Here is a 24,942-nt window from a genome sequence, read left to right as displayed (position 1 = left end):
ATGTCATTTGAATATTAGTGGAGTAATTTTGCAATGCATTATTTATATATTTCAAATATCCAAAGCACCATACAACTGTTCAACTTTATTTCTTTTTTTTTTTTTTTAATTCAAAGCCTACATTCGTAGTTGCTTAATGGGATGTTTTTCTTTTCTTCATATTTTTAGTGCCTTTCAATAAAATATATCATTTCTTAACATCTACATTTTGCTTAACTTTAGATCTACCCACACATACTCAGGCTGAAAATAAATGCTCTTTTACAAGTTAGATTTTGGGGGATTTTGTATGTTTTGCTTTGCTTTTCGGTTTTCATTGTAACCATAGTCAACTAGATTCAGCCATAAGACATCAACACTGACAAAGTGTAGTCCGGACTAGCTTTTGCACCTCCACATCATGATTAATTTACTATTCATCTGGTACCTTCCTATTAAACTTTGTCTTTAGCCTGTGAACTTTTCTTTCAGCTTCCAACAAAGGATTTCATTGCTTTAGGAATTGAGGTGTGGCTAAGTTTTTACCTGGGAGCAAAGGTGATGCAAGCGTTTCTGGTGAGACCTACCCTTGGTTTAGGGTGGGGAGGGACCGCATAACAGACCATCTGTAGACTCCTTCGGAAGGCAGCAGAGACGAGACGCCACGGAGGGCTTTTCTTAGCCATCATCTGCAGACGGCTGGCAGGATAGAAGCAGCGGCTCACTTGGACTTGTTCACCAGGGAAATCAGAGACAATGATGGGGCTCTTGCCCACAACCACAGGGGCTCTGGCCATCTTCATGGTAAGTCCTGTATTTTCCTAATAATCACAAACTTCCCTGCTTCATCTCTTGTTAAAGAATATTATATTTGATTGCTCAATCTTTATTATAAGTTCTAAAAGGAGTGCAGTGCAAATCCACACTTTAAAATGAAATTGTGAAGATTACCAATTTCCTTCTTTTGTTGTTTTCTGTCTATGTTGTATTTTACATAGAAAAATAAACCAGAAAGAAATGAGTTTTAAAAACCGTTTGGAATTTCTTTTTAGTTAATGAATTAAGTAATCTTAATTACAGGTTATATTTTCCACACATTTTCACTTTCTTTAAAGTTACGCTTTTATTAGCTTTTCTAACCCACAAACAAGAACACAGGAGCCACTTCTGTTTCCCAAGATTACATGTCTCTTAGCATATAGCTAAGAACTCTACACGCCTGGGCTTGATACCTGACGTGCTTTTAAAAGTAAAAAATTGCAGAATTAAAATCAAAGCAGTATTTGACTCTAGAGAAGTTGGGAGGATTATTAAGTAAGTATTTATGTTTAGCTATTATGTGCCAAAAGAAAATGTCAGCCTTTGGGAGTGGGGGTAAAGACATAGAACATTTTAAAGCCGTTTTTTCAGAAGAGAAATACTTCTGTTGATTGAGAAAGTTGTACATAGTATTATCTAAAAGAGAAACGGAATGTTACGGACTATTTAAAACCTGGATGTTACAGTTTAACTTACTCCTTAACTGTGTTCTTATAGCAAAAAAAAAAAAAAAAAAAAAAAAGTCACAATATTATCTGTTATATGGAGATATCAAAGTAGTTAAACATACCTTAAAAATGAACATCAAAACAATTTCTAATGCTAATTCTAATGGTTTCTATGATAAGCTGGGTTGGCCTAGGCATCAATTTACCTCATTTCTTCATCTAAAAACATTGAGAGAAATGGACTTTAAGAAGTCACACGGAGCTAGATCTCGAGAAAGGGCTTTCTTAGCTCTCTCTAAGATTATTATTATTATTATTATTATTATTTTTTGAGACAAGGTCTGGCTCTGTCACCCAGGCTGGAGTGCAGTGGTGCGATCTCAGCTCACTACAACCTCCACCTCCAGGGTTCAAGCTATTCTCGTGCCTCAGCCTCCTAAGTAGCTGAGATTACAGGTGTGCACCACCACAACCAGCTAATTTGTTTGTATTTTTAGTAGAGGTGGAGTTTTGCCATGTTGACCAGTCTAGTCCCAAACTCCTGGCCTCAATGAATCCACCCACCTCGGCCTCCCAAAATGCTGGGATTACAGGTGTGAGCCTCTGCACCTAGCCTCTAAAATTCTATTTCTATTACAACAATGTAACTGTTTTCAGTACCTGATGAGTTTATTTGAAAGGAGGATGTTGTTCAAGAGAAATGTGACAGTTGTATGACTTTCCCACCTTTCCAGATGGGAAATGTCAGGGCTGCACTCCAGGTAGTCTGATAACCCCTATGTCCAAGCCAGTGGCAAAGCTCAGGAAGTTAGGGGCCATGCAGCATGGGCTGTCGGGATAGTGTTGCCATGAGGACATAGGATTGGGCCACCACAAGCTAAGGAGGCCTCTTTTTTTTCTGCTTTGACATATAGGCCACTCTCAATTACCCCTCTGATTCTGGAGTGACTGTGACATCCTTATATTGAGGCTAATTTTTATTTTTATATTCCCAATGCTTATTATATCTATCTTAGAGTGGACATGCAATTGTTTGAAGAATGAACAAGTGAATGATTTAATGAACCCTCTCTAAACAATAAACCTCCCCCACAATGTCCCTATAATTCTAGTCATAAAGGAAACTATGAAATGACATACACTTGGCTCCACTCAGGAAAATTTTACATACACACACACGCTATTTAAACAACAGTATCACTTCATACATAATTGTTCAACTGAGTGGTCTCAACCTACTCTGTCCAATATGGCCCACTAGCCACATGTGGTTTTAAACCACTTGAAATGTGGTTGGTCTGAATTGAGGTGTGCTGTTTAACACAAAATATACATCATAATTGGAAGAAGACTTTGAATGAACAAAAGAATGTAAAATATATCATTAGTAACTTTTTATGTTGATTACATGTTGAAATGGTAATATTTTGGATGCATTAGATTAAATATATTGTTAAAGTGCATTTCACCTTTTAAAAATGTTTTAAATGTGACTAAATTTTTAAATTATATGTGGCTCGCATTTGTGATTCTTATCTTTCTTTTGGACAGTACTGGTCTACTATTAATGCTATTGATAGAAGGCAGTGTCAGTCAGGAGTGAGGCAATCAAGTCCTTATGGATTCAGTGAAATTTGAGCTGATTTGGGATAAGTATAGACGCGCAGGCCAAAAGGAGATCTCGTGGGTTGTCAGAAGAGTATAATCAAAGGCAGGCACAGTTAGGACATTTGCCTAGGGGAAATGGACACACCGGTTTGACTAGAATGACAGTTTGCTTTGGAGAATCTGGACATGAATTGGAAAGGCAGCTGAGGATCAGATTGAAAGGTGCATTCTGTGAAGGCTCATGGAAACCTTTTACAAGTGGGGAGCCACCCAGAGTTTTGAAACAATGTGGTTATGGGGGAGAAAAGCAATGTTTTCTAAAGCATTCTCAAGTGGGAATGCTCATCTTTCGTTGTTGCAGGTGGGGTCTGAAAGTTGGCAGATGTGTTTAAAGGTTTTGTAATAATTCACCATCCATACATGGGTGGCCTAGAACAGTGAGAATTAATAGCAAAGTCATAGACTTAAATCTCTGACTATGCCACTGACTCACTATAGGCTTTGTTTCCTCAACTGTCAAATAAGAATCATACCCCACCCCCTGCCTAATGAAAATGGCCATAGTGAGAATAAAACAGCAGCGCATGCAAAACAATTTAAAAGTGCTGTGAGAAAGATGAAGTGGTTTGTACCCTCTAATTTTTATCACTTGTACTATTTTTAGTAATGGGGTAATTCTTGATATCTTCTTCATATTGTGTCTTACTATCTTAAATAACCATGGATACCAGTGTTACTAAGTCAAGAAAGGGCCTACATTTGTCTTCAGCTAAAGAGTATATCAAAAACAGTTGTCACATCAAATTTTAAATTGACAGGAAAAAATAAAAGCTATATTTGGGAGGAGAAGGCATGGGGAATAACTGTCTACTTTGAAAAAAATGCAGTATTTATCAGTTTCTTGTGCTTGTTTGATCCATTTTATGCAATGTAAAATAAACGTTTTTGAGGAAAGGACTCGTGGTTGAAAATGCTTATCTTCAGAGATTTAAGCTTTTGAAAACAAAAATTATTTTCAAAGGAAACCATTGTGTTTCATAGTTCACCAAATCCACAACAGTTTGTCATCCAACACTTCTATGAGCATTTGAACAATTTGCTATATAACTTCATGTTACTATATTAGGTAAAGCTTTCCTCACTAAAAATTAATAGAGATGTTTGAAATCTAAAGATTTTTAGAGTACAATTTTTTTTAAAGAAGTTGGTGGTAGGAAAAAAAAGAGAGAAGTAGTTTAAATACCAAGTTTGAGTTAGCAAGTGTTCTAAATAGAGCACAACTATCTTCAACCACTTTGTTTTCTATAAAATATCTAAAAAAGAAAATCTTTAGAAAAAGAATTTTAGGCTAAATGGCCCAAATGTTTAACAAAATGAAAAATCTCTGAGGTATCTCTTCTTCTGATTGACCCAGTTTCCAGCACTGCTAATACATAGAAAAATACATGTCCTACTGAACCTCTCAAAAAGTTAATATTCTAAAATCAGAATAACCTTGCCAAGTGGTTCTTCCAGCCCTGCCTACTTGGGCAGAAGTCGGGAAAGATGTAATTACTTCTACCAATTAGCACTCCCTCTTGCTTCATACCTGAAACTGGTTTTCATCTGGAGCTAGAACATTCAGTGCTCATGAGGTTTCTCACAAACCTTTTAGCCTTTGGCTCTTTCTGTCCAGTTAAGAGTCAATCTGGTAGCCTAAGGTGAGGCCTTGCCTTGAGTAGTTCATCATAAGAAAATTACGTAGACAATTGGTTACTATCCATAATCATGAGACGAATATTTGAATCTATCTAATACATACCTTTTTCTTGGAGAACTGCTGTGCAGCTGGCTAGGTTGTACACTGCACAACTCCAGGAGGTGCATTCACATAAACTACAGTGTGAACAGTGCCCTGGCATTATTCAAGGAGCAACCTACACAGTTGTACAGTGGAGTACTATTTCTTTTCTCTTTCTCATGGTCAAGAAAGAGAACATTCTTATGCACCTTGATAATGAATAATAACTGGTCACTTCATATAAAAATGGCTCTTTTAGGCTGGGTGCGGTGGCTCACACCTGTAATCCCAGCACTTTGGGAGGCCAAGGCAGGCAGATCACGAGGTCAAGAGATTGAGACCATCCTGGCCAACATGGTGAAGCCCCATCTCTACTAAAAATACAAAAATTAGCTGGACTTGGTGGTACACATCTGTAGTCTCAGCTACTCGGGAGGCTGAGGAAGGAGAATCGCTTGAACCCGGGAGGCGGAGGTTGCAGTGAGCTGAGATGGTGCCACTGCACTCCAGCCTTGCAACAGAGCGAGACTCTGTCTCAAAAAAAAGCCTTTTATACCTCTTTTTGAAGTTTGGTGACAGAATTGCATTAACATTTCATTAAATGTCAATGTCAATTTAATAAAACTAACTTACTATGGGCTAGGGCTCACCTATGTGCTTTACACCTAATTAATTTATTTAATCCGCACAACAAACCTGTAAGGTAAGTAAAATTAATATTCCTGTTGTACAGATGAAGAAACTGAAAGATTAAGGAATGTTCTCAAGTTATATGCTAGTACATGGTTGAGAGTTGGATTTAAATTCAGTGATTCAGAATCCAGTATCCAATTTTATATTATCATACTTGACTGCAGCCTACACAGCATTTCAAATGAGCATTTAAGAATATCCAAGGATATTTATTTTTCTAGCATTCTGTCATGATACAAGGCTTAACTTTCTAAATTAATTGAGTTTACTCTAAAAATCAGTTATTGGAAATTGAATTCTTCACAAATAGTTTCCATGTAATTAGACGTATATCAACTTTGTTCAATTAAGGAATTTGCCTTGATAAACACAACGTTTATCACAATGTTTAGGGTTTTTACATTTTAAATTTCAACATATATAGAAAGCTGTGAGATATTATGAAATATGCTAATATGAATGATATTACTTGCCTGTGTATGGTTCATGACATTTTTCCCAAAAAAGTTTAATAAATACAAAATCATGTTTTAAATTTGACTGATTTATTCGAATTATTTAATTCATTCTACAAATTTCCACAAGAATCCCCATTCTAGAAATCAGAAGCGTAGTCAGGCCCTAGGCCTGGCTGGGATGAGCTCCCTGCATCTAATCCATAGTCTTATGTTCTGTCCCCTGCCACACTAAAGTATGAGATAACCCTAAACAAGATCTCAGCCAAACTAAAGAGCAGGTGCTATTATAGTTGCTTTTTGTTTAATCTAGCTACCCATATCCTCAGATTATATTTATTGTGTACATACCATATTCAATAGGAACCTTAATGATATAACCATATACCTTTTTATTAACAAATAGAGCATATGGATATCAAATTGCTTTATTTCATATATTTTTTAAATTTAATAATTAGATTTGCTTTTGATAATATTTGTAACTCATATCTATACCAAGGCATTAAGGCTATATCAATGCTTTAAAAATCATATAATTAAAATTTACAAAATAACCAGAAAACAAAAATAAACAAAAGTACAGTAATTCTCAAGATAAGGGAGGTTTACTCCACATTGGTATTTCCAATCCAGGCCACCAAAAGAGTCAACTTAGTTCATTCAAATCATCAGAAAACTACGTAAACATTTATTAGCTTGATTTAGTCATTCCACCATTTATACATACCTCAAAACAACATGTACATGATAAATATATATAATTTTGCCAATGAAAAGAAACAGATTTACAAATAAAAACACATAAATTGTTTTTAAAATATCCAAAATTATTATATTAGTAAATTAACTAAAACAAGTAGCCCTTATATAAATATTAACTAAAATAATCTGTTTTTTAAAAAATACTATTGAAAATAATGTAAGGCTGTGATGTCCTCTAAAAATCTAAAGATCATTGCAATATTCAGAAATGTCTCCTGTCACCTACTTCCCAGGAAAACAGAAATTGTACCTTATTGTCTATTAGAAGAATCATTCTCTGTGGGGCTAGTCCAAGCATGATTCATATTTTCGGGATGACTCTCCAGCTTTCCTGTAAAGGGGAGCCTGCCTGGCCCATCCCTCCTCTCACGTGTAGCTGAGTCGTTCTTATTCTCTGAGAAAGGAATTGTGCAGTTACTACCTCGCTGTGGTCTTTTCTACCAAGTAACTCAAGGTATTGCTTTAAAAAAGAGCAACAACGTTGGAAAATCATTTTGAGACATGTTATAACCACAGGTAATGGTTCTTTTCCATGACAAATTTGAACACACACTCTTTGGAATCAAGGTTTCAGCTGGAATGTCTAGAATGGAAGAGTTCTGACTTCTTATGTCTGACATAATTACTCGTTTGGTTCAGACTTGGACTAGTCTATTCATTATAACCCCAGAAAATAAACAATGTAATAAATCTACATTGTTTCAGGAGCAACCACAGCCTTTGGCCAAATAGAAATCTAAATTGACTGTCATATAATTGTCTTTGTACCATTAGTTTTTGTTTGCTTGTTTTTTTGTTTGTTTGTTTTCTATTTATGACAACTTTCGTTAGAACTTAGCAGTAGTTGGCTCACACCTGTAATCCCAGCACTTTGGGAGGCCAAGGCAGGTGGATCACCTGAGGTCAGGAGTTCGAGACCAGCCTGGCCAACATGGTGAAATCCCGTCTCTACTAAAGACACAAAATTAGCCAGGTGTGGTGGTGTGCCCATGCCTGTAATCCCAGTTACTCGGGAGGCTGAGGCAGGAGAATCCCTTGAACCCGGGAGATGGAAGTTGCAGTGAGTCGAGATCATGCCATTGCACTCCAGCCAGGGCAAAAAGAGCGAAAAAAAGAATTTAGTAGTAGGTACCAGAGGTACATGCTCTGGAGTTAGGCTGCTGCGGTTGCTATCCTATTATGGCTACTAGCTAGGGCAAAGTATTCATTCCCTCACATCTCCAATTCTTCATCCCTATACTATGGATTACAATACTAGAATCTCCTTCAGGTGCCTGCTGTAAGTATTACATGAGGCAATAAGTATAAAGCTCTAGGAAAAAGCAGCTGATACCGAAACTACACAAAAAACATTAGCTACTGTTATTACTCTTCCAGTTTTTTTTTCCTTTTAACTGATTTTCCACCATTATTTTTCTACAGATTCATCAGATAATCAGTGGATTAGCAAATACTTGTTAAGTACCTGTGAGGGTTACAAGAAAAAAAAAAAAAAACTAACAGCACTGAATTGGAAAGTTTACAATTCTCCTGGCTTAGCACAGAAATTCTTTCATGCTCATAAAACAAGAAATAATAAACTGTGGTAAACCATCATGGGCTAAATTTCGTTGTACAGAATATGTATTATACAAACTCAGAAAAAGAGACATCAGTAAAGACAGTTTCAGGGAGGTTGTTGAAACTTGATGGATCTGAAAGGATGAGCAATATTTAAGTGGGTGGAGTAGAAAGAGGTAATGCATGCCAGGCAGAACAGAAGATGAAAAATGACGCAGATGAACATCTCATATACTCTTGAAAAGGTGAAGACCCTAGCTTACATGGCTTCGTTTTACTCTCATTTAAATTTTTTTGGACCAATCTGAAAATTAAGTTCAATATTTAAAGTGAAGTAACAGAGCAGAGACGAACAGATCCATGCCTCACTGCAAACAGGGTTTGTGACTGGAATAGCAGATCCTCATCTTTTCTGTTTTGTTCTCTAAACCAGACTGGTTCCATTCCATTCTTTTCACTTGTACAATTAGAGAAAATGTTCCGTAATTGCAGAGGACTAATACAGGATCGCCTTCCTACAAATGAGTTGGGTGGCTGATGGTTTTTAATAATCCCCTGTGGCCCCGCTCTGAAGCATTTCACAATGGTGCTTACCAATGTTTCCCAAAGTGATGACTTTCATAGCTTCTGGGAACTGTATGCAAAGCAGCCAGGTAAGAATTGTCTGGTTACTGCAACTGACTATTAGGCATAGTTTTTGCAAAGTCCAGTAGGTTCTTCTTTATATCATCAAAATTCTGTAGTCAATTAAAAATGTGTTTATATTGACAGTAATATTCCTTTTCCTAGTAGGAACTTACCCTTTGATTATTGTTTCTTGAAACTTACTTCTTTTGAAATAGAAACAAATCACAATATGAACAATGGAATATAATAATCTGGATTATTCATTGTATGTAATTCCTTATTTGAAGAATTCACATTTAATTTGACTTTATTTAAATGTCTGCAGGTGGTCATATTGGTTCATGGAGAATTGCGAATAGAGGTAAAGTATGAAAAAGGTTTTTGTACTTAAAATAATAGTTTAGTTTAAAAAATTAAATTGTGTTTAGGAGAAATAAATAGTTAATATCTAAAATTATTCAATAATTGTGAAAATAAATAGAACTAAAATTCTAGTAACTGACAACAATATTTAAACACTAGTCATTTATAAATGTCATTATTATAATTTATTTCATGCATTCTTTTCTTCTTATCTTAAGCAAATCAACTGGTCAAACCCTATGGGCCCAGTAAGATACTGTGGAGTATAAAAAGAAAATATAAAATATGACTAAATGCTAATATTAAAAATCATATAGCTTTGTAATTATTTTAGTTATATAACATTTATCACTTGCTTGACAAAGTATCAAGGAGAGCTAATTAGACACCTAACAGTCTTAGAGATCTTGAAACATAGGGGGTTCCTCAACCTAGGTGTCTGTAATGAATATTCTAAGTAAAAATTACCATTAATTTGCATAACAAATGGAATCCCTTTTTACATAAGACGAAAGGTCAATATGACGAAGAAGAGATGACTGTGCAACAAGCTAAAAGAAGGCAGAAACGTGAATGGGTGAAATTTGCCAAACCCTGCAGAGAAGGAGAAGATAACTCAAAAAGAAACCCAATTGCCAAGGTAAGTTATATCGACAGGGGCAGTATGAGTTTTTAGAATAAATGTATAAGGTATAAATTAAAATAATATGGCAATTCCAAATAATAAAATGAAGACTGGGGAGTCCACAGAACAAGTGAACTGGTATCCTCAACAAAATAGTACAATAATAATAATAATGAGAGAAAGAGAGAGAGGAAGGTAGCTTCTAGGGTTATGAAAAAGAATTGAGACATACTAACCAATTTTAACATAGAAGGCTTACTTGGATACAGGGTGTAGCAAACAAATAGGAAAAATAATGCATGTATAAGACAAAGAAATGGTTGGGAGCAAAATTTGGATTGGCTATGTATTGATAATTGTTGAAGCTCAGTGATAGGATGTATCAGGTTTGTTATACTATTCTTTTTTTTTTTTTCCCCGAGATGGAGTCACTCTGCTGCCTAGGCTGGAGTGCAGTGGCGTGATCTCGGCTTACTGCAACCTCCTCCTCTCGGGCTCAAGCAATTCTCCTGCCTCAGCCTCCTGAGTAGTTGGGATTACAGGAGTGCGGCACCATGCCCAGCTAATTGTTTTTGCATTTTTAGTAGAGACAGGGTTTCACCATATTGGTCAGGCTGGTCTCAAACTTCTGACCTCATGATCTGCCCGCCTCGGCCTCCCAAAGTGCTTGGATTACAGGTGTGAGCCACCGCACCCGGCTTGTTATACTATTCTAACTTTATATATATTTCACATTTTTCATGTTAAAAAGCTTTAAAATTACCATAATAAAAAGTAGATTATTTTAATACATATTTTAACCCTACCATATGATCTCTTTCCCTTTTTGTCTCTCCACTTCCCCCTATTTAAACTAAATAAATATCTTTTGTTTTTTAATGTTGTCAGGTAAAGAGGGAGCCTTCAGGAGTAGCCTTGTCAATATTAAATGTCTGACTTTCTTTTAACATTTTAACACTATCATGTGGCCATAGTCCGTGCAAATATTCTAACACCAAAATGATTAGCACACATTGGTTCAGGCTGGTCGTCGAAAGCAACCGTTTGATTTTATTTCATATTCCTAGTATCTATCAAGGCAAAATGTAAATGGCACAATGTCAAAAAGAGTGAATCGAATAAACAGTTGACTTTAGACTATGGAAGTGGGGGTGGAGAGGGAAAGGCTTGAGTAATGGTCACCTCAACATTTTGGGTATTTGGGGCTGTAGATTACTTCAGATTACCAAGCAACCCAGAAAATTACCTACCGAATCTCTGGAGTGGGAATTGATCAGCCACCTTTTGGAATCTTTGTTGTTGACAAAAACACTGGCGATATTAACATAACAGCGATAGTTGACCGAGAGGAAACTCCAAGCTTCCTGGTAAGTTTGGGTCCTCAACATTGGGCTACCCTTCTCCTTGTATACCATCGCTTTAGAAAGTGACACTTTTCTACTGGTAAATTTAGAGGAGAGTTCAGTACATGAATCAGTCCACCAGCAAATAACAGTATTAGTCCCTCCACAGAGCCTCGCCTGAGGGAACACAGCAGAGGGTGCATGAGTGAGGGTTGAAATCTAGCATGCCAAGTGCTTCAGTTTGCCATGACACAGCATTAGCCTGGTGGAAGGGGCAATTTGCCCAATTGTTCTGCCCAGAGCAGGCACTTTTTTCCACTTTGTCTACCCTTTGGGGAAACATTTATTCTTTGCACAAAATTTATGTACATGCCAACAGAGGCCTTATTTCTACAAGTTTTAATAGTATGAAAACTAAGATTGCAGGGTAATAATCCACATTTCCCTCTGTTCCTAGATCACATGTCGGGCTCTAAACGCTCAAGGACTAGATGTAGAGAAGCCACTTATACTAACGGTTAAAATTTTGGATATTAATGATAATCCTCCAGTATTTTCACAACAAATTTTCATGGGTGAAATTGAAGAAAATAGTGCCTCAAGTAAGTCTTTTACGATACTTACCACTTTCAATTTGTCTGCTTTCAAATATGAGTACCACTACAATATGTCATTCTTATAAACTAATTTATGCTCTTAATCAGTTGTTTTGAAAACTAAAATTCATTAAGATAAATCTGGGTCTTCCTTTCTAAAATGTGTATTTGAGCTAATTATTTACTATCATTGTATTTCTAGGTTATAGTCTGGTTATCAGGTCAATAGTATCTTATTCTATATATACAATTTAAATGAGCATTTGGCAGTCACAAAGCTAAACAGGCAGCCTTGGGTAGCCTGGATGCATCAGCTGGGCTCTTTTAGGTTGTAAGGGACAGAGACACACTCACATTACTTGGATAATTTGTGGAGAGGGGAGAGTTATGACAATCTATCAAGGGAGAAAATTGAGATAGAATATAGCCTCAATCTCAACAAAGGTAAGGCTTAGAGAGAACTGAAAGGTTTTTATGGAAGGAAGCGCAGTTCTACCTGGTTGGGAGAGACGGAAAGAGGTATCACAAGTGATATGCAATTTTTTGAACATATAGATGATTTAAGGATATTTAGAAATAAGCATCAATGTGAACTTGTTTTGAATATTTAAAGTAAACATAATGTCAATTGTTACATATTCTTTAACAAACATTTTCCTGTATTCCTAGACTCACTGGTGATGATACTAAATGCCACAGATGCAGATGAACCAAACCACTTGAATTCCAAAATTGCCTTCAAAATTGTCTCTCAGGAACCAGCAGGCACACCCATGTTCCTTCTAAGCAGAAACACTGGGGAAGTCCGTACTTTGACCAATTCTCTTGACCGAGAGGTACAGCAAAGCACTTGGGGGAACATTCAAGAATAAAGGGTTTGATTATAAGAAAACCAAGAGAGGTGACTCCATTTCACCTGAAAATAAAAAAAAGAAAAGAGGTTCTCAGTACCTAACTGGGCTAATCTAGGGAAATTGTTTGCATTTTTGAGTGTGATTCTGGTGAGGCAAGATGTGTACTGGGCAACTGCAGAATCAATTGTACCCTGAACATACCAATGGTAGTTAAACAGGGGCGGTGAAAGAAAGCATTGACATAAACATACATGGACAAAGATTGAACTACGACTAACTCCTCATGTGATGGAGGAGAAGCAAGCATCTTAGATGAAGGGAGAAATTTCTATCTGGAATAAAACCTTCTTTTATATCACACTTTTTCTCCTGACTCCTTTTAATTTTATCCCTGCTTCCAGAGCACTAAAGAATCTCCTTCTCTAATCTCCCTCATTACTTACCACCAGCACCTTCTATCTCCACTACCACAAGCTACCCTGTCAGACTCCATATTATTTTTGTACAAATGACTTTCCCAATAGACTAACAGAGAAGCTCCATCAGTGGGCTTATTACTCGCACCCTACTCACTGCCCATTTTTGCTCTAAGGATACAGTACAGTCCTGCCGTAAGAAGCTCACAAAAACAGAAAACCTGCCCTAGCCCCTTAAAGACCTCAACCCAACCATCCAGAGCCCCGCAAATGTCTTCTACATAAACTTGAATATTTATACCTCCTTACCCATAGGAATCAAGTAGTTTCCAATTATAATTCTTAGAGATTAATTATTTTTCTTTATTTTTTTACCCAAATTTAGCAAGCTAGCAGCTATCGTCTGGTTGTGAGTGGTGCAGACAAAGATGGAGAAGGACTATCAACTCAATGTGAATGTAGTATTAAAGTGAAAGATGTCAACGATAACTTCCCAATGTTTAGAGACTCTCAGGTACACCCATTGCTCCTTAAAGAATCATTTATATATATTTTTTTTAATACTTTGAAATCCTAATCCAGTACTTGCCTGTTTGTTGGCTCTTATTTAAGTTCTCTGCACTTATCTTTAAAGAAATATGCTTTTTTAAAAATAAAAGAATTTGGTAATCAGAAGAAGGAAATACAGAATTTGAGAAATAAGGATTACCATTTAGAAGAAACGTAATCCCTTCATGTAAAACCCGTCATTGAGTCTTTAATTCTGCTTCTCACCTTTTCAGTATTCAGCACGTATTGAAGAAAATACCTTAAGTTCTGAATTAATTCGATTTCAAGTAACAGATTTGGATGAAGAGTACACAGATAATTGGCTTGCAGTATATTTCTTTACCTCTGGGAATGAAGGAAATTGGTTTGAAATACAAACTGATCCCAGAACTAATGAAGGCATCCTGAAAGTGGTGAAGGTAAGGTCTGATTTCCCTTCACTGGTTAAAAAAAAAAAAAAAATCTGTATTAACCAAAACGATCATTTCTGCAGATAAAACGTATTTATTTGTTAATATCACTTCATTATAGAAAACACATAGAAGTAGATTGAATTTTTTTTAATCCCCGTAGAGCCCCATAACCTGAGGACAACCTCTCTTAACATCTTGAACTCTTTCCAAGCTATTGAACTTTCTATAGTAAACACAAACACACTAATATGCTATGGGAGTGACTATGTATACTTTAAGCACATAGTAATATATTATGGCTGTCCATACTTTAAGCACAAGAAAGTAAAACACATTTCTTGACTTAATCTCATTCGCAACAATCAGATTGAAGTTAGGACGAGATAAGAACAGGTGGAATCATGGCTTGCCAATTTGTCAGTCTGTTTTAAATGGATTAGCTACAGTCAGTAGAGAAGAAATTACTACTCTTCCTACAAAATGGGAATGTATGAACAAAGTCTGCAAAATAAAAGACAAATAATTGAGTAAAGCTTTTAATATGCTTGGCTATGACAGACTCCTTATCTGAGAGTGTGACCTGGGCCCCTTCCTTGGTACAGAACTTTGGTTTTTTTGGTTGGTTGGTTTTTGGGTTTTTGGGGTTTTTTTTTGTTTTGTTTTGTTTTTTTGAGACAAAGTCTCACTCTGTCACCCAAGCGAGAGTACAGTGGTGTGATCACTGTAGCCTTCACCCCCCACGCTCCAGTGATCCCCCCGCCTCAGCCTCCTGAGCAGCTGGGTCCACATTGTGTGATACCACGCCCAGCTAATTTTTATAGTTTTAGTAGAAATGAGGTTTCACCATATTGTTCAGACTGGTCTTGAACTCCTGACCTCAAGTGATCCACCCACCTCGGCCTCCCAAAGTGCTGGGATTACAGGCATGAGCCATTGCACCCGGCCTTTGGTACAGCATTTTGGATTCCACGGGAGCATCCTTATTTAAACCTTAAATCCAGTTGAGCGACAGACCATATAATGCCTTAACAAGGGGCTGCTAAAAGCTGTACATGCAGACCTTTGTTACTCTACTCTTCAGGACTAGTGCTACAGCCATCCCCACTTGCAAAGGTTTTGTTATAAACTCCCAACAATGCCTGGGAGTGAGCTATTCTCTGTCTCATGTATTGGTGTCATTCAGTCTCCCAAACTAGAAACGTGGCCCTTACCCCCGAATCATGGCATTTCCTCACAACATACAGCCTTAGAAATTGTCTTTGAAATCTGACTCTCCTCTACCTTCTTACTGCCTGTGCCCTGGACTGGCGTTGCCTCTCTTCTCTTAGGCGATTGCAGTCCCTCCTAATAGATATCCCTACCTTTTGTCTCTATTGACTTTGTTCTCCTCATTCTTACCAGTTCACCACCACATTTTTCTTAAAAACAGTTTGGATCCCTTACTCTTCTCTTTAAAACCATCCCTAGCTCTACATTGGCTATGCAGTTGGCCCTCAACCCTAATTACCAACTCAAGTCACCTGCAACTTTCCCCAGACAGTAAGAGTGTAGGAACTATTGGAGAAACCCAGTCAGCAGTGGGTCCTTAAGGCTCCTCAGGTGACTCTACGGTCAGCCAGGGTTGCTAGCTGCTAGCCCTTTAAGATGAAATTCACAAGACGATTTGCCATCTGTATTCAGCCTGCAACTGCTTTCACCTATGCCTGGGTAATTTCCCGGCATCCTTCAACACCTAGCTTAGATGAATACCGCTCAGGAACCCTTCATAGCTCTCCTAAGTAGAATTATTCCTTTGCTTTCACACACAGACCCTATAATCTCTTTTGCCTCTTGCCCTTTGTATTATAGTTCCCTGTTTAGACATCTTTCTCTTCCGTTTCACTGGAAAATGCTTCAGCACACAAAGCCAGTCATTGCAAAGTTAAAACTTAAATCCAGATCTCTTACTTGAATCACTTTTAGTGATATACAGGTGTAACCAATATGAGCATTTTCTCATCTCATCACTCTCAAAAAAAATTTACTAGTGAATGAAGAAAAGTTATCCTGGGATTCCTCAGGCCTTGATTTGGGCCACCTCAATAAGGGGATCAAACAAATGGCTATCATGCAAGACCTTCTGAAAATGGGTCTACAAAGAGTTGCTGGGCCACCCACTCACTGCTTTGCAGGGACCTATTTGCCAACCAAGGCTGTGAAAATAGTTTGCCTTTCCCACCTAGGAATTTTTAAAGTCAGGAAAGACACCATTGCACATAAATCCAATGAAGATTCTGCAAATGACCATAACTGCCAGTAATAAGAATGTATTAGGGGGCTTGATTTGTTCAGTCCTCACTACACCCTGATGAGGTAAGGCTTTTTTTTCAGAAGTGGAGAGGTACGGATCAGAGAAACCAAACATTGTTCTCTGAGTCACACAGCTATTAAGCAGCAGAACCAGGATTCAAATCATGTTACCATAGCAAACTTGGGGTTCTTTCCACTGCACCTCATAGCCTAAAGAGACTATGATGGTGTCTCGCTAGTCTGAAAGACGTACCCCGCTTTGTAATAATCAGTATCAAACTGAGGTCTCATGAGTTAAGAATCCTAAAGCTTTCTCTATCTCAACATGACAGTAATTTCTGAGGCTGTTTTGCTGTTTAAAAACAAAAGAATTCATTCACAGCATCTTGCATAGTGTGCTGTCATCATCTACTGGGTTTGCGGGAGTATATTTTTGTGAAACTGCCTTCTAATTCTATTTTTTCTCCAGGCTCTAGATTATGAACAACTACAAAGCGTGAAACTTAGTATTGCTGTCAAAAACAAAGCTGAATTTCACCAATCAGTAATCTCCCGATACCGAGTTCAGTCAACCCCAGTCACAATTCAGGTAATAAATGTAAGAGAAGGAATAGCATTCCGTCCTGCTTCCAAGACATTTACTGTGCAAAAAGGCATAAGTAGCAAAAAATTGGTGGATTATATCCTGGGAACATATCAAGCCATCGATGAGGACACTGGCAAAGCTGCCTCAAATGTCAGGTAAGACTATTTTTATTTATACCTTATTTCTTGATGAGGTTTTAATCTATAAGCTATCACAACATAACACATAAACTATTATGTACGAAGAATAGAGATATGACATTGATAAAAACAAGAAACTGGGTAACTCAAGAAGTAACATTTAGCTAAATCATCTAACTGTACTGGAAGCAAAGATAACGTAAGCATAAGTTACAGTGGAAACCAAGAGAAAAATGCCTTAGCCTATCAACAGAAATTGGGAACATGTCTCATGGAAACTTACAGTTGAGTCTTACAAAGGAGTAGAAGTGCACCATAAGAACATGTTTTAATCATATAAAACAGCACATACAAAGACATATATGCCTAAAATATAACGGCACCATGCAAAATAATTGCTATATTATGTGGAGCAAGGACACAGGTATTTTATTTTATTGTGCACAGCAGAGTTGGAAAACTCAGCTAATATATGCTTAAGAATTATAAAATATGGGCCTGGCACAGTGGCTCACACCTGTAATCCCAGCACTTTGGGAGGCCGAGGTGGACGGATCACCTGAGGTCAGGAGTTCGAGACCTGCCTGACCAACATGAAGAAACCCCACCTCTACTAAAAATACAAAATTAGCTGTGCATGGTGGTGCACGCCTGTAATCCCAGCTACTCAGGAGGCTGAGGCAGGGAATCGTTTGAACCCAGGAGGCAGAGGTTGTGGTGAGCTGAGATCACACCATTGCACTCCAGCCGGGGCAACAAGAGCAAAACTCTGTCTCAAAAAAAAGAATTATGAAATGTGGCTCATCCATGCTATGTTAATTTTCTGTTGCTTTTTATAAAAGCATATTTCCATGTCAACATATATTAAATATGAATATACTAAATATAAAATGAGTCATTTTCATTAAATATGTAACATTCCACATTTGAAAGAAAACTATTTTTTTTTAATATTATGAAACAGGTATGTCATGGGACGTAACAATGGTGGTTACCTAATGATTGATTCAAAAACTGCTGAAATCAAATTTGTCAAAAATATGGACCGAGATTCCACTTTCATAGTTAACCAAACAATCACAGCTGAGGTTCTGGCCATAGACGGTAAGAAAAATATTTGAATCATTTTAGAGAAATGTTATTGTAATTGATGTTTCTCTATGCATAGATGATTATGATTATTCAACATATTATCTTTACCACTAGAGAGAGAGAATTATCTTTACCACTAGAGAGAGAATTATCTTAGGAGCATTGGGCCTCAAGTCTGAGGCAACTGAATCCAGGAGAGAAAACTAAGAGTTCCAACTTCTCAGTGGAGTTTGAACCAGCAAATTCTGTGTTAGGTCCCTATGGTTTGCAGTGGTTGAAGCAGAAATTTTTTTTTTTTTTTTTTAATTTATTTTTTTTGGAGACGGAGTCTCGCTCTGTCACCCAGGCTGGAGTGCAGTGGCCGGATCTCAGCTCACTGCAAGCTCCGCCTCCCGGGTCTACGCCATTCTCCTGCCTCAGCCTCCCGAGTAGCTGGGACTACAGGCGCCCGCCACCTCGCCCGGCTAGTTTTTTGTATTTTTTAGTAGAGACGGGGTTTCACTGTCTTAGCCAGGATGGTCTCGATCTCCTGACCTCGTGATCCGCCCGTCTCGGCCTCCCAAAGTGCTGGGATTACAGGCTTGAGCCACCGCGCCCGGCCGAAGCAGAAATTTTTTGACCAACAGAAATCCCTGGGTGTGAGGGGATGGGTGAGGATTCGTAGACAAAAAAAAATCAGGGAAGCTCAACTTGAATGTGAGGTGCTTTAGTGAGGTACCTATAGAGACCTCATGTACTTTTATCATTGAACAATGCAATTTCCTCTTCTAGAATGTTTTAAAATAATATTCATTGAGTGTATGTGTTTCCCCAAGTATAAAATTAATTTATGTTGAAGGTAATAAAAAATATAACCCCCCCCAAAAAAAATAAATATCAAAAATATTTCCATTTGGGAAAACAGGAAAAAAAGTAGTAAGGGTAAAAACAGAAATGACTTATAATGCCCCCACAGAGAGATTTTTACTTCATTATATTTTCAGCATTTAAAATTTTTATTTAATAAACTTTTATATCTTCAGTATTAAAAATACATAATTTTTTATTCCAAATAAAAAATGTGTGCTTTAGAAGCAAAAACCTTTCACACATTGATTACAAGTGAAATCAACACATTTAAGAAAGTTATTATTTTTGTGCTGATTTCATTTGAAATTGGTGAATTCATCATCTTACCGGTCTTGGGTTCAAGTATCTTATATTATTTTTCAATTAATTATAATTGGAGACATCAGCCTGTTTGGTAAATTTCAATTTGCTTTTTACAAGATGCAGAAATAGGATGACTTTTTTTACTTCTGAGGATAATACAGTATTTCACGAGAAGACACACTAAGTTGGCTGCAGAAAAGAGAAATGTAAAGATTCTCCTTTTTTGTACAACTTTGTTCCATACATTTCTTTAACTCTAAAACGTTGTTCTTACAGAATACACAGGTAGAACTTCTACAGGCACGGTATATGTTAGAGTACCCGGTTTCAGTGACAATTGTCCAACAGCTGTCCTCGATAAAGATGCGATTTGCAGTTCTTCACCTTCCGTGGTTGTCACCACTAGAACACTGAATAATAGATACACTGGCCCCTATACATTTGCACTGGAAGATCAACCTGTGAAGTTGCCTGCTATATGGAGTATCACAACCCTCAATGGTGAGTAACAGTAAAGTTGCTTCTACAAATGCAAACTGCTCCTTTATATTTCCAGAAGGATAAGGAAGATCATTTAAGAGCAGGTCCTTCCAAAAGTAACTTGAAAAATTCTTTGCAATGAAGATGTGGTTGTAGCCTTGTGAATTATTTCTCTTTTCAGAAGAGAAAAGGAATGATATGCTGTTAGCACCATTCAATATTTTATTTTGAATCCTTTTTAGGGTTCATTTGATATTTTAACATTTTAAATCTGTTTATTTCTACTTCCATAGTGCACCCAAAAAAAAGATTAGAGTCAGGCATCTAGGTGGGGCACGGTGGCTCATGCCTGTATTCCCAGTACTTTGGGAGGCCAAGGTGAGATGATCACCTGAGGTGAGGAGTTCGAGACCAGCCTGGCCAACATGGTGAAACTCCATTTCTACTAAAAATACAAAAATTAGCTAGGTGTGGTGGCGCATGTGTGTAATCCCAGCTACTCAGGAGACTGAGGCAGAAGAATCACTTGAACCCAGGAGGCAGAGATTGCAGTGAGCTGAGATCGTGCCACTGCACTCCAGTCTGGGCAACAAGAGTGAAAACTCCATCTCAAAAAAAAAAGTCAGATATCTATTTATCACAGAGCTGTTTAGATTTCTAAATACTAAATACATAAACTTGTTCTAATGGAGCAGTCTATGAGCAGACATGTAGCATGAAGAAGTCAGCCTGCTCAAGGCTCACAGGGAGTGCCACTTACACTGTCACTAGTCAGGAACCTTGAGAGCATAGTGGACTGAAATTTGCAAACCCTTTATCCAACAGGGAGGAGCTAATTCATTCTTTCTCTTTCCTAACCTTTATCATACTTATTTTACATTGTTTGTGCTTTCCAGAAGTGTCATAGAAATAGACATTAGACTTCCTAAAAGTTTCTGTCCTTTCTGGATTTTATAGTGATGATGGGATCACTTCAAACCCTTAGTAAACTCACTTTTCCCTAGCTCCTTTCTGAACCAGCCTTGCTTCCTTTCATGAATGTACATGCTGTTAAAGCATGTCCTTCAGTCCTAAGTAGCAGCCACTGCCAGAGTTACCAAAAGGATCTTGGTCTCCATGGTCATCTTCCCTTGGGCCCTCACACTTCTGGCATAAAGATCTATCTCCAAACTGTGCATGTAGCATTTTGCTCCAAATGAGTTTACTGGATACGTGACCAATGAAGAGGCTGCCAAAAAAAGATCAGAGAGGGCCAGGATGTGGCACAAGACACACCTGCCCAAGTGTGACTGGGCAAGGCAACAGTGATTAGACTAGGTGGGCAAGGCACAATGTCAAAGGGTATGGTGGGATCAGAAAGGATTCAAGAAATGCAATACTGAACCTTACAGGAACTGTTGTGGGGTCCACTTAAAAAAAGGCAACATAGCAATGGGAGATAGAAAACAGTCTATTCTCAGGACTCAGATAGGCAATAGGCCATCACCACAAGGAAATCCCATATCATAGACCTGCAGCTCATGGTCTAAGAACTGGGAAGAGCAGTTGAGGTAGTAGCAGCTAAAGTTGAAAGTCTTGATAAGTAAAACACAAGAACACAGAGTCAGGAACACGTATACACTCAGAGGGCCACACAAGTCCAAGGATGGGTGCAGACATACAAGAGAGTGGTTAAGCCCCAGAAGAGGAGTGCCTGACTCTAAATGATGCTGCCCATCTTCTTTAGTGGGAAAAGCAGAGTAGAACTGAGTTTCATGGGGGAGGATAATGGGCCTACCTGCAGCAGAGAGGACAAGGAGGCAGGTATAGACAGATTTACCCACTTGAACCCGTTATAGCCCTCATCACTGCTCAAACCTCTCTCTATTATCAACCCTACTGTTTGTGGCAACTCTAACTCTGCTAATGAAAATAAGTAGTAAGAGCGTAAGACACTGCTGTGGTTGGAACAGGTCTTCCAAAGCTCATGTGTTGAAAACTTAATCCCCACTGCAACAGTGTTGAGAGGTGAGACCTGTAAGATGTAATGAGGTCATGAGGTCTCTGTCCTCATGCATGGATTAATGGTGTTACCATGGGAGTGGGTTCATTACAGTAAGAGTGAGTTGTTTTAAGGGTGAGTTCAGCCCCCACTTGCTCTCCTGCTCTCTTGTCCTTCTGCCTTCCACCATGGGATGATGAAGTTCAAAGGCCTTTATCAGATTCTGACACCTTGATATTGAACTTCCCAGCTTTCAGAACTGTGAGAAATAAATGTATTTTCTTTATGAATTATCCAGTCTGTGATATTCTGTTATAGCAACACAAAACAGACTGAAAAGACACCTCGTCCCACTGTTGATTTGCATGATTCTTTCTCTATAGCTACCTCGGCCCTCCTCAGAGCCCAGGAACAGATAGCTCCTGGAGTATACCACATCTCCCTGGTACTTACAGACAGTCAGAACAATCGGTGTGAGATGCCAGGCAGCTTGACACTGGAAGTCTGTCAGTGTGACAACAGGGGCGTCTGTGGAACTTCTTACCCAACCACATGGCCTGGGACCAGATACGGCAGGCCGCCCTCAGGGAGGCTGGGGCCTGCCGCCATCGGCCTGCTGCTCCTTGGACTCCTGCTGCTGCTGTGTGAGTAGCCAATGTTTCATTCTCTGTTGGATGGGGTGTCCTCATTTGCAAAGGCCTCCATGCTACCCTGCTCATCTGTGCAATGGGGAAAGAACATTCTCTGATGTTTTATAGGTAAAGCTAGGGGGAAATGGCATTTTCAGAAAGAATCTGAAATGTGTAACACGTCACTTGCTAACAGTCTATATTAATATAGCAACACAAGTTATATATGTCAGACATTTAGAAGACAGCACGAGTTAATCAAGAGAAAAGCGAATCATGAAGACTTTCTATACACTGTTAGTAACGTTCATGGTCAAAATTATGGCTTTATCCATGAGTGTGACACTTTCTAAGATGTTTTCTCCATATTCATTTCATCTCATGAGATTCTAAGATAAAAAGAGAACACTAGTCAAACTTAGGGAAATACAAATAGGGTATCATAGGCTAATATTAATTAATAGCATATGATGCTAATATTAACATCATATGTTATTAATGATGTTAATATTAACATCATATGCTATTAAGATAGCATAGGTTCTGAGAAGTTATTGCTTCATCTAGCATTTCCTCAAAATAGATTACCATCTGAATACGCATCCCCTTTAAGACCTTCACTAAGTTTATTAAACACATTTAGAAAACTATGCATAAGTATCCTTTTTCAATAAAGGTAAAATTTATTCAATAGATAAGTTTCTGAAAAGTTGTATTTGAATCAAAATCTTGTAAATCAAATAGTATTTTGATTGTAAGAGGGCACTATTTAAAAGAACTTCCTGACTAATTCTTGTATAAACAAGAGAAATCCTTGCTAAATTCACACGTTCTTAATTTATTATAAAAATCACAGACTTGCCGGGCACGGTGGCTCAAGCCTGTAATCCCAGCACTTTGGGAGGCCGAGGCGGGCGGATCACAAGGTCAGGAGATCGAGACCACAGTGAAACCCCGTCTCTACTAAAAATACAAAAAATTAGCCGGGCGCGGTGGCGGGCGCCTGTAGTCCTAGCTACTCAGGAGGCTGAGGCAGGAGAATGGCGTGAACCCAGGAGGCAGAGCTTGCAGTGAGCCGAGATCGCGCCACTGCACTCCAGCCTGGGCAACAGCCTGAGACTCCGTCTCAAAAAAAAAAAAAATATTTTTCAGGTCTCTGTTTTGAAAAGAAATAAATTGCTATAGATACAGCTAATTGCCACACATGCTATGTTTTTCCCTTCCTTATTCTCCAAAAGCATTTACTATTCTAAAGTTATTATATACCATTTAGTTTAAGAGCTGAAATTGACACTCAGAGATTTGGTTTTTCGATATCATATTAATCGAGTAGAAGAACCAAAAAATTTTAAGTACCTCTATGTGAATCACTATGCTAGCTTCTAGCTGAAAAGGAAACTTGATTTTGGTTTTCATGCATATCTAACTATAGGGGAAAAAATACCATGATAAAGCTATAATAGAAATTACTACAAAGGGGTAATTACAGAAGATTTTATGGAATAGAGGAATAATTCAATTGAGCCTTGAAGAATGATTAGGATATAATCGGTATAAAAAATGGAAAAGGCGTTTCCAAACATTGACAGCATCAGCCAAGGCCAGAAAACACTTAATATTTTCTGTTTTAGGAATCATACAGCCTTGGAAGGCTAAAACATGGGGAAATTGTGGAAAGTGGAGGAGAAACGGAGAATGCATTGGGACTAATTTGAAAAGCCTACATACACATGCTGTGGTGTTTGTGCTTTATCCTATGAAAAAGAGGAGCTGCTAAAAGCATTTGAATGAAAGACTAACATGATCATATTTGTATTTTAGAAAGACAACCCCGGCAACAGTGTGTATGGTAAATTAGAAAGGAAAGAACACTTAAGAGGTCATTGTAAGAGTTCAAAAGAGATGATGCAGGTCAAATTCAGAGCTATGACATGAGACTGGAAAAGAAAGGAAAAGCGTGCAGTGCATTACAGTGGCCCCTGGAGAGGACTGGGAGATGAATTACTATAGTCTGAACGTGTGTGTCCCCCCAAAAAAATTCATATGTTGAAATTTAAACCCTAATGCAATAGTATTAACGAGTGGGGCCTTTACCTATATTAATTCAATCCTCACAACAACCTATGATGTAGATACTATTTATTGCCCCATTTTATGGATGAGTTAACTGAGCAAAGAAAGATGATATCACATGCCCAACATTACATAGCTGTTAAGTGGTACAGCCAAAATTTAAACCCTAGAATCTGACTCCAGAGGCTGCATGCTTAAACCCCTCACTAAGCTGCCTCTAAGTGAAGAGAGCTGAAACATTAGGATTCAGGTGGCCTTGGCAGAGCAGAGGTGGCAGTGGGGCCACTGACAACAAAGTGTAGGAAACACCTGCTTTCAAGAAAAAGTATTTCACTTTTGATCAGTCAACATGAGAATGACGTTAATCTTTATTGCCAAGGATGTGCACAGAAAGATATTTACACTGC

General features: G+C 38.0%; 1 protein-coding gene across 2 annotated transcripts in view; it reads left to right on the top strand.

Annotated features, from left to right (window-relative positions):
• The first annotated feature begins 326 nt into the window (after window positions 1-326).
• DSG3 (desmoglein 3) overlaps window positions 327-24,942 on the top strand; it is a 31,335-nt gene continuing 6,719 nt past the window's right edge. For both annotated transcript variants that reach the window (XM_077975069.1, XM_015121775.3), the window contains exons 1-12: window positions 327-783; window positions 9,280-9,315; window positions 9,826-9,957; window positions 11,154-11,309; window positions 11,743-11,887; window positions 12,551-12,717; window positions 13,537-13,665; window positions 13,934-14,119; window positions 16,872-17,143; window positions 18,093-18,232; window positions 19,649-19,873; window positions 22,217-22,477. In XM_077975069.1, the coding sequence (XP_077831195.1) occupies window positions 736-783; window positions 9,280-9,315; window positions 9,826-9,957; window positions 11,154-11,309; window positions 11,743-11,887; window positions 12,551-12,717; window positions 13,537-13,665; window positions 13,934-14,119; window positions 16,872-17,143; window positions 18,093-18,232; window positions 19,649-19,873; window positions 22,217-22,477 (1,897 nt within the window). In that variant the 5' untranslated portion in view covers window positions 327-735. The remainder of the gene's footprint in view (window positions 784-9,279; window positions 9,316-9,825; window positions 9,958-11,153; window positions 11,310-11,742; window positions 11,888-12,550; window positions 12,718-13,536; window positions 13,666-13,933; window positions 14,120-16,871; window positions 17,144-18,092; window positions 18,233-19,648; window positions 19,874-22,216; window positions 22,478-24,942) is intronic.

This window comes from Macaca mulatta, chromosome 18 (genome assembly GCF_049350105.2).
Source record: "Macaca mulatta isolate MMU2019108-1 chromosome 18, T2T-MMU8v2.0, whole genome shotgun sequence".
In the NCBI taxonomy this organism is placed as follows: domain Eukaryota; kingdom Metazoa; phylum Chordata; class Mammalia; order Primates; family Cercopithecidae; genus Macaca; species Macaca mulatta.
The sequence above is the reverse complement of the archived record's forward strand: the minus strand, read 5'-3'. Positions and strand labels throughout refer to the sequence as shown.